At 46.4% G+C, this 10,623-nt stretch overlaps 1 protein-coding gene across 1 annotated transcript in view; it reads right to left on the minus strand.

Annotated features, from left to right (window-relative positions):
- The window catches only part of myom1a (myomesin 1a (skelemin)), a 198,575-nt gene that overhangs the window by 178,391 nt on the left and 9,561 nt on the right, over positions 1 to 10,623 (minus strand). The window contains exons 4-7 of the mRNA XM_052462696.1: positions 9,699 to 9,787; positions 9,508 to 9,552; positions 7,714 to 7,875; positions 4,850 to 5,011 (exon numbers count right to left, since the gene is read on the minus strand). Coding sequence (XP_052318656.1) covers positions 4,850 to 5,011; positions 7,714 to 7,875; positions 9,508 to 9,552; positions 9,699 to 9,787 — 458 coding nt within the window. The remainder of the gene's footprint in view (positions 1 to 4,849; positions 5,012 to 7,713; positions 7,876 to 9,507; positions 9,553 to 9,698; positions 9,788 to 10,623) is intronic.

The following is a 10,623-nucleotide window of genomic DNA, read 5'->3' on the forward strand; positions in this document are numbered from 1 at the left end:
ACACTGAACCACTAGTTAACACTGACACACTGGTTAACACTGACCCACTGGTTAACACTGACCCACTGGTTAACACTGACCCACTAGTTAACACTGACCCACTGGTTAACACTGACCCACTGGTTAACACTGATCCACTGGTTAACACTGACCCACTGGTTAACACTGACCCACTAGTTAACACTGACCCACTGGTTAACACTGACCCACTGGTTAACACTGACCCACTAGTTAACACTGACCCACTGGTTAACACTGCCATTTGAACTGACCCACTGGTTAACACTGACCCACTGGTTAACACTGATCCACTGGTTAACACTGACCCACTGGTTAACACTGCCATTTGAACTGACCCACTGGTTAACACTGACCCACTAGTTAACACTGACCCACTGGTTAACACTGACCCACTAGTTAACACTGACCCACTAGTTAACACTGACCCACTAGTTAACACTGACCCACTGGTTAACACTGCCATTTGAACTGACCCACTGGTTAACACTGACCCACTGGTTAACACTGATCCACTGGTTAACACTGACCCACTGGTTAACACTGCCATTTGAACTGACCCACTGGTTAACACTGACCCACTGGTTAACACTGACCCACTGGTTAACACTGACCCACTGGTCAACACTGATCCACTGGTTAACACTGACCCACTGGTTAACACTGACCCACTGGTCAACACTGACCCACTGGTTAACACTGACCCAATAGTTAACACTGACCCAATAGTTAACACTGACCTACTGGTTAACACTGACCCACTAGTTAACACTGACCCACTGGTCAACACTGACCCACTAGTTAACACTGACCCACTAGTTAACACTGACCCACTGGTTAACACTGACCCACTGGTCAACACTGACCCACTGGTTAACACTGACCCACTGGTTAACACTGACCCACTGGTTAACACTGACCCACTGGTTAACACTGACCCACTAGTTAACACTGACCCACTGGTCAACACTGACCCACTGGTTAACACTGACCCACTGGTTAACACTGACCCACTGGTCAACACTGACCCACTGGTTAACACTGACCCACTGGTTAACACTGACCCACTGGTCAGCACTGATCCACTGGTTAACACTGACCCACTGGTTAACACTGACCCACTGGTCATGATCCACTGGTTAACACTGACCCAACTGGTTAACACTGACCCACTGGTTAACACTGACCCACTGGTTAACACTGACCCACTAGTTAACACTGACCCACTGGTCAACACTGACCCACTGGTTAACACTGACCCACTGGTTAACACTGACCCACTGGTTAACACTGAACCCCCACTGGTTAACACTGACCCACTGGTCAACACTGACCCCACGGTTAACACTGACCCACTGGTTAACACTGACCCACTGGTTAACACTGACCCACTAGTTAACACTGACCCACTGGTCAACACTGACCCACTGGTTAACACTGATCCACTGGTTAACACTGACCCACTGGTTAACACTGACCCACTGGTCAACACTGACCCACTGGTTAACACTGACCCACTGGTTAACACTGACCCACTGGTTAACACTGACCCACTGGTCAACACTGACCCACTGGTTAACACTGACCCACTGGTTAACACTGACCCACTGGTCAACACTGACCCACTAGTTAACACTGACCCACTGGTTAACACTGACCCACTGGTTAACACTGAACTAGTTAACACTGACCCACTGGTTAACACTGACCCACTGGTTAACACTGACCCACTGGTCAACACTGACCCACTGGTCAACACTGACCCACTGGTTAACACTGACCCACTGGTTAACACTGACCCACTGGTTAACACTGACCCACTGGTTAACACTGATCCACTGGTTAACACTGATCCACTGGTTAACACTGATCCACTGGTTAACACTGACCCACTGGTTAACACTGATCCACTGGTTAACACTGATCCACTGGTCAACACTGACCCACTGGTTAACACTGACCCACTGGTTAACACTGATCCACTGGTTAACACTGACCCACTGGTTAACACTGATCCACTGGTTAACACTGACCCACTGGTTAACACTGACCCACTGGTTAACACTGACCCACTGGTTAACACTGATCCACTGGTTAACACTGACCCACTGGTTAACACTGATCCACTGGTTAACACTGACCCACTGGTTAACACTGATCCACTGGTTAACACTGACCCACTGGTTAACACTGATCCACTAGTTAACACTGACCCACTGGTTAACACTGACCCACTGGTTAACACTGACCCACTGGTTAACACTGACCCACTAGTTAACACTGATCCACTGGTTAACACTGGCCCACTAGTTAACACTGACCCACTGGTTAACACTGCCATTTGAACTGACCCACTGGTCAACACTGACCCACTGGTTAACACTGATCCACTGGTCAACACTGACCCACTGGTTAACACTGACCCACTGGTTAACACTGACCCACTGGTCAACACTGACCCACTAGTTAACACTGACCCACTGGTTAACACTGACCCACTGGTTAACACTGACCCACTGGTTAACACTGACCCACTAGTTAACACTGACCCACTGGTTAACACTGACCCACTGGTTAACACTGACCCACTGGTTAACACTGACCCACTGGTTAACACTGACCCACTGGTTAACACTGATCCACTGGTCAACACTGACCCACTGGTTAACACTGACCCACTGGTCAACACTGACCCACTGGTTAACACTGACCCACTAGTTAACACTGACCCACTGGTCAACACTGACCCACTGGTTAACACTGACCCACTAGTTAACACTGACCCACTGGTCAACACTGACCCACTGGTTAACACTGACCCACTGGTCAACACTGACCCACTGGTTAACACTGACCCACTGGTTAACACTGACCCACTGGTTAACACTGACCCACTGGTCAACACTGACCCACTGGTTAACACTGACCCACTGGTTAACACTGACCCACTGGTCAACACTGACCCACTGGTTAACACTGACCCACTGGTTAACACTGACCCACTGGTCAACACTGACCCACTGGTTAACACTGACCCACTGGTTAACACTGACCCACTGGTCAACACTGACCCACTAGTTAACACTGACCCACTGGTTAACACTGATCCACTGGTCAACACTGACCCACTGGTTAACACTGACCCACTGGTCAACACTGAACCACTAGTTAACACTGACCCACTGGTCAACACTGACCCACTGGTTAACACTGACCCACTGGTTAACACTGAACCACTGGTTAACACTGACCCACTGGTTAACACTGACCCACTAGTTAACACTGACCCACTGGATAACACTGATCCACTGGTTAACACTGATCCACTGGTTAACACTGACCCACTGGTTAACACTGACCCACTGGTCAACACTGACCCACTGGTTAACACTGACCCACTGGTTAACACTGACCCACTGGTCAACACTGACCCACTGGTCAACACTGACCCACTGGTTAACACTGACCCACTGGTTAACACTGACGCACTAGTTAACACTGATCCACTGGTCAACACTGACCCACTGGTTAACACTGATCCACTGGTTAACACTGACCCACTGGTTAACACTGACCCACTAGTTAACACTGACCCACTGGTTAACACTGACCCACTGGTCAACACTGACCCACTGGTCAACACTGACCCACTGGTTAACACTGACCCACTGGTTAACACTGACCCACTGGTTAACACTGACCCACTGGTTAACACTGACCCACTGGTTAACACTGATCCACTGGTCAACACTGACCCACTGGTTAACACTGACCCACTGGTCAACACTGAACCACTAGTTAACACTGACCCACTGGTCAACACTGACCCACTGGTTAACACTGACCCACTGGTTAACACTGAACCACTGGTTAACACTGAACCACTGGTTAACACTGACCCACTAGTTAACACTGACCCACTGGTTAACACTGATCCACTGGTTAACACTGACCCACTGGTTAACACTGACCCACTGGTTAACACTGACCCACTGGTTAACACTGACCCACTGGTCAACACTGACCCACTGGTTAACACTGACCCACTGGTTAACACTGACCCACTGGTTAACACTGACCCACTGGTTAACACTGACCCACTGGTTAACACTGACGCACTAGTTAACACTGATCCACTGGTTAACACTGACCCACTGGTTAACACTGATCCACTGGTTAACACTGACCCACTGGTTAACACTGACCCACTAGTTAACACTGACCCACTGGTTAACACTGACCCACTGGTCAACACTGACCCACTGGTCAACACTGATCCACTGGTTAACACTAATCCACTGGTTAACACTGACCCACTGGTTAACACTGACCCACTGGTCAACACTGATCCACTGGTTAACACTGACCCACTGGTTAACACTGATCCACTAGTTAACACTGACCCACTGGTTAACACTGACCCACTAGTTAACACTGACCCACTGGTTAACACTGACCCACTAGTTAACACTGACCCACTGGTCAACACTGACCCACTGGTCAACACTGATCCACTGGTTAACACTGACCCACTGGTCAACACTGATCCACTGGTTAACACTGACCCACTAGTTAACACTGACCCACTGGTTAACATTGCCATTTGAACTGCCTTACACATGAAAAAAACACAAGCTTTTGTTGTACTTCTCCTGATCTCAGTCTTGGGACCAACGCTCAGCTGGCCTTCAGCATCATGTCTTCTCACACCGCCATTCCCTTATAATACAAACCTTGTCCTGCCTTATTGCTTACTTATGGTATTATATCCTATCATATCATACCGTATCATATTGTATCGTACTGTTAAGTAAACCATTTCAGGTCGTACCTCTGACGAAGACGTAAGCGGAGTAGGACTCGAAGCCAGACTTGGTGTTAACTCTCAGGGTGTAGAGTCCTTCATCCTCCTTGTTAAGATGGACCAGTGTCAGGGTGGCTTTCTCTCCACTCCAGTGGGTGTGTACCCACTTGGACTCTGCCAGGGCCTTGCCTGGGGAGACACCACAGTATCAGACAGATGGACTCAGTAGTTCACAAAGGTAAAGCACAGGATAGTGTGAAATGAGACCCAAGAACAGCTCAGTACAGCAACTTTGTGTGTGTGTGTGTGTGTGTGTGTGTGTGTGTGTGTGTGTGTGTGTGTGTGTGTGTGTGTGTGTGTGTGTGTGTGTGTGTGTGTGTGTGTGTGTGTGTGTGTGTGTGTGTCCTGTCATTTTTTCTAATTTGTGACTCGTTTCAGGAATCTAGGCTTATGTCGCACGTCACTACAGGAGAGGCAATTGAATATAGACATTTATTTTTTATCAAAATGCGTTTTTGAGAATAAATGCCTTCTGGAAAATGTGAACTTTCATGTGCCTTAATAACAAACTTGCATTCTACCCTTAAATTACGAGCCTAGTTGGTTTAGCCACGGAAAAATACACAAACTTTCCCGCTAGCCATGATTGGCTGAGAAATGGATGGGCTGGACATGCCGGGAGATGAGCTTGGATTGGTCTGATGGGCTAGACATGCCGGGAGATGAGCTTGGATTGGTCTGATGGGCTAGACATGCCGGGTGATGAGCTTGGATTGGTCTGATGGGCTAGACATGCCGGGAGATGAGCTTGGATTGGTCTGATGGGCTAGACATGCCGGGAGATGAGCTTGGATTGGTCTGATGGGCTAGACATGCCGGGAGATGAGTTTGGATTGGTCTGCCATGTAACATGCTTCTGTCTATAACGTGATCTGGTCAGTATGTGTTTATTTGTATTTATTTAACCTTGATATAATTAGGCAAGTCAGTTGAGAACACATTCTTATTTACAATGACGGACTACCAAAAGGCCTCCTGCGGGGACGGGGGCTGGCCTTAAAAATACAAATACAATTTCAAAGCAGAATAACTTCCCGATTGTTCCTCAACTACTTTTATCCACTGTAAAAAACACAATTTCAAATTGTCATGAGACCAAATCAAGGCGGTCGGCACATTAGAAAAACATATTTAAAAATACAAATATATATTTTGTAGACAATAAAGAAAAATAAATTATGGGTCAACATCTAAATATGTCTACCAGCGATGATCAAAGCTCATAAAGTAATATATAATAATAATAATAATAATAATAATATATGCCATTTAGCTGACGCTTTTATCCAAAGCGACTTACAGTCATGTGTGCATACATTCTACGTATGGGGCTTATATTCTTGATCTGACTGAGTTCCCATTGAGCCTATTTGCAAACAAGTGGAGTCATGAACAGTGGTTTGTTGGTTATGTTCTCCTGCGTCCTTATTTGCCTCCTGATTTACCTTTTAGCAGCAGATTCACCACTCTGTCAAATGGTTAACTCCACCTTCTCGCAGCACTGGCTGAGGGCCTGAGAGGTGAAACGAAATAGCCCAGCTCGCGGTCGGCTCAAGTAAGCAATAGAGACGCTACTGACAGTGTGCTTTGCGAGATGTCGGACAAAATACCATTTTAAAACTGTCCTGCAACATCTTCCGTGTCTACAGATATCCCCAAACGAAAACCGACTCTCTGAGAATGAGCGAACAACTGGTAAATAGTCGCTTATAGATATATAGTTGCTTATACAGTGCCTTGCGAAAGTATTCGGCCCCCTTGAACTTTGCGACCTTTTGCCACATTTCAGGCTTCAAACATAAAGATATACAACTATTTTTTTGTGAAGAATTAACAACAAGTGGGACACAATCATGAACTTTTTTAACAAATCAAAAACTGAAAAATTGGGCGTGCAAAATGATTGAGGCCTACATTAAAATACAACCACTGTTTCAATATGAACATCTCCACAGGACCCATCTTCCCTACAGGTCTACATTAAAATACAACCACTGTATCAATATGAACATCTCCACAGGACCCATCTTCCCTACAGGTCTACATTAAAATACAACCACTGTTTCAATATGAACATCTCCACAGGACCCATCTTCCCTACAGGTCTACATTAAAATACAACCACTGTATCAATATGAACATCTCCACAGGACCCATCTTCCCTACAGGTCTACATTAAAATACAACCACTGTATCAATATGAACATCTCCACAGGACCCATCTTCCCTACAGGTCTACATTAAAATACAACCACTGTATCAATATGAACATCTCCTCAGGACCCATCTTCCCTACAGGTCTACATTAAAATACAACCACTGTATCAATATGAACATCTCCACAGGACCCATCTTCCCTACAGGTCTACATTAAAATACAACCACTGTTTCAATATGAACATCTCCACAGGACCCATCTTCCCTATAAGGTCTACATTAAAATACAACCACTGTATCAATATGAACATCTCCACAGGACCCATCTTCCCTACAGGTCTACATTAAAATACAACCACTGTTTCAATATGAACATCTCCACAGGACCCATCTTCCCTACAGGTCTACATTAAAATACAACCACTGTTTCAATATGAACATCTCCACAGGACCCATCTTCCCTACAGGTCTACATTAAAATACAACCACTGTATCTCCATCTCTGTACCAGAGGACATCAGGCTGGTAGTGTTTAACGGTGTGTGTTGCTACCTACCATCTCTGTACCAGAGGACATCAGGCTGGTAGTGTTTAACGGTGTGTGTTGCTACCTACCATCTCTGTACCAGAGGACATCAGGCTGGTAGTGTTTAACGGTGTGTGTTGCTACCTACCATCTCTGTACCAGAGGACATCAGGCTGGTAGCGTTTAACGGTGGGATAGACGATGACGGTGCAGCCCAGACTTAGAGTCTCTCCCTCCCGGCCGAACGCCACCTCAAACGAGTCTATGATGGCTGTCTCAAAGGTCACGCCGTGCTCCGAGCAGAACCCATCTAAAAGAGAGACAGACAGATGAGGGACAACATAGTGTTCTACAGAACTAAGACAACCTCCACAGTGCAGAGAGACAGACAGGAGACTAGAACTAAGACAACCTCTACAGTGCAGAGAGACAGACAGGAGACGAGAACTAAGACAACCTCTACAGTGCAGAGAGACAGACAGGAGACGAGAACTAAGACAACCTCTACAGTGCAGAGAGACAGACAGGAGACTAGAACTAAGACAACCTCTACAGTGCAGAGAGACAGACAGGAGACGAGAACTAAGACAACCTCTACAGTGCAGAGAGACAGACAGGAGACGAGAACTAAGACAACCTCTACAGTGCAGAGAGACAGACAGGAGACGAGAACTAAGACAACCTCTACAGTGCAGAGAGACAGACAGGAGACTAGAACTAAGACAACCTCTACAGTGCAGAGAGACAGACAGGAGACTAGAACTAAGACAACCTCTACAGTGCAGAGAGACAGACAGGAGACGAGAACTAAGACAACCTCTACAGTGCAGAGAGACAGACAGGAGACTAGAACTAAGACAACCTCTACAGTGCAGAGAGACAGACAGGAGACTAGAACTAAGACAACCTCTACAGTGCAGAGAGACAGACAGGAGACTAGAACTAAGACAACCTCTACAGTGCAGAGAGACAGACAGGAGACTAGAACTAAGACAACCTCTACAGTGCAGAGAGACAGACAGGAGACGAGAACTAAGACAACCTCTACAGTGCAGAGAGACAGACAGGAGACGAGAACTAAGACAACCTCTACAGTGCAGAGAGACAGACAGGTGACTAGAACTAAGACAACCTCTACAGTGCAGAGAGACAGACAGGAGACGAGAACTAAGACAACCTCTACAGTGCAGAGAGACAGACAGGAGACGAGAACTAAGACAACCTCTACAGTGCAGAGAGACAGACAGGAGACGAGAACTAAGACAACCTCTACAGTGCAGAGAGACAGACAGGAGACTAGAACTAAGACAACCTCTACAGTGCAGAGAGACAGACAGGAGACTAGAACTAAGACAACCTCTACAGTGCAGAGAGACAGACAGGAGACTAGAACTAAGACAACCTCTACAGTGCAGAGAGACAGACAGGAGACTAGAACTAAGACAACCTCTACAGTGCAGAGAGACAGACAGGAGACGAGAACTAAGACAACCTCTACAGTGCAGAGAGACAGACAGGAGACTAGAACTAAGACAACCTCTACAGTGCAGAGAGACAGACAGGAGACGAGAACTAAGACAACCTCTACAGTGCAGAGAGACAGACAGGAGACTAGAACTAAGACAACCTCTACAGTGCAGAGAGACAGACAGGAGACGAGAACTAAGACAACAGTCATACTGAACTATACCATGACACCTTTACAACATATAGAGAGACAGACAGGGGCCAGATTTCAGATTCACATGGTTTAGGGTTAACACATCTAAACATACAGAGAGACAGACAGGGGCCAGATTTCAGATTCACATGGTTTAGGGTTAACACATCTAAACATACAGAGAGACAGACAGGGGCCAGATTTCAGATTCACATGGTTTAGGGTTAACACATCTAAACATACAGAGAGACAGACAGGAGCCAGATTTCAGACTAGACTCACGTGGTTTAGCATCAACAGTTCCCACGTTCTGTCCCTCCTGGAACCCTGGTGGAGATTTAAATGACATGTAAATGAATAACACATATTTGATTCAGCAAGTTGAGCACAATATAAACTATATTGGAAAAATAAGTTAGAATTAAAGATACAGAAGAGATGTAAGTACATGATTTGAGAGGAGAAGAACATACTCTTGATAACCACGGTGGCCACGGAGGAGCTCTCCCCCTTTATGTTGAGAGCAGACACACGGTACTGAGCCGTGTCCAGGAAGTCACAGCTTCAAGGCAGAACACAGACATTACAACACCTCCACAACAACCACAACACAGCCCTGTCTGATATACCATACAACCATACAGGGTTAGGGTTACTATAGCTGCTACGGCAACCTGCCTCTTGATCTACAGAGAGTGTTGTCAGGGTTACTATAGCTGCTACGGCAACCTGCCTCTTGATCTACAGAGAGTGTTGTCAGGGTTACTATAGCTGCTACGGCAACCTGCCTCTTGATCTACAGAGAGTGTTGTCAGGGTTACTATAGCTGCTACGTCAACCTGCCTCTTGATCTACAGAGAGTGTTGTCAGGGTTACTATAGCTGCTACGTCAACCTGCCTCTTGATCTACAGAGAGTGTTGTCAGGGTTACTATAGCTGCTACAGCAACCTGCCTCTTGATCTACAGAGAGTGTTGTCAGGGTTACTATAGCTGCTACGTCAACCTGCCTCTTGATCTACAGAGAGTGTTGTCAGGGTTACTATAGCTGCTAAGTCAACCTGCCTCTTGATCTACAGAGAGTGTTGTCAGGGTTACTATAGCTGCTACGTCAACCTGCCTCTTGATCTACAGAGAGTGTTGTCAGGGTTACTATAGCTGCTACGTCAACCTGCCTCTTGATCTACAGAGAGTGTTGTCAGGGTTACTATAGCTACTACGTCAACCTGCCTCTTGATCTACAGAGAGTGTTGTCAGGGTTACTATAGCTGCTAAGTCAACCTGCCTCTTGATCTACAGAGAGTGTTGTCAGGGTTACTATAGCTACTACGTCAACCTGCCTCTTGATCTACAGAGAGTGTTGTCAGGGTTACTATAGCTACTACAGCAACCTACCTCTT

Source organism: Oncorhynchus keta, chromosome 15 (genome assembly GCF_023373465.1).
Source record: "Oncorhynchus keta strain PuntledgeMale-10-30-2019 chromosome 15, Oket_V2, whole genome shotgun sequence".
In the NCBI taxonomy this organism is placed as follows: Eukaryota; Metazoa; Chordata; class Actinopteri; order Salmoniformes; family Salmonidae; genus Oncorhynchus; species Oncorhynchus keta.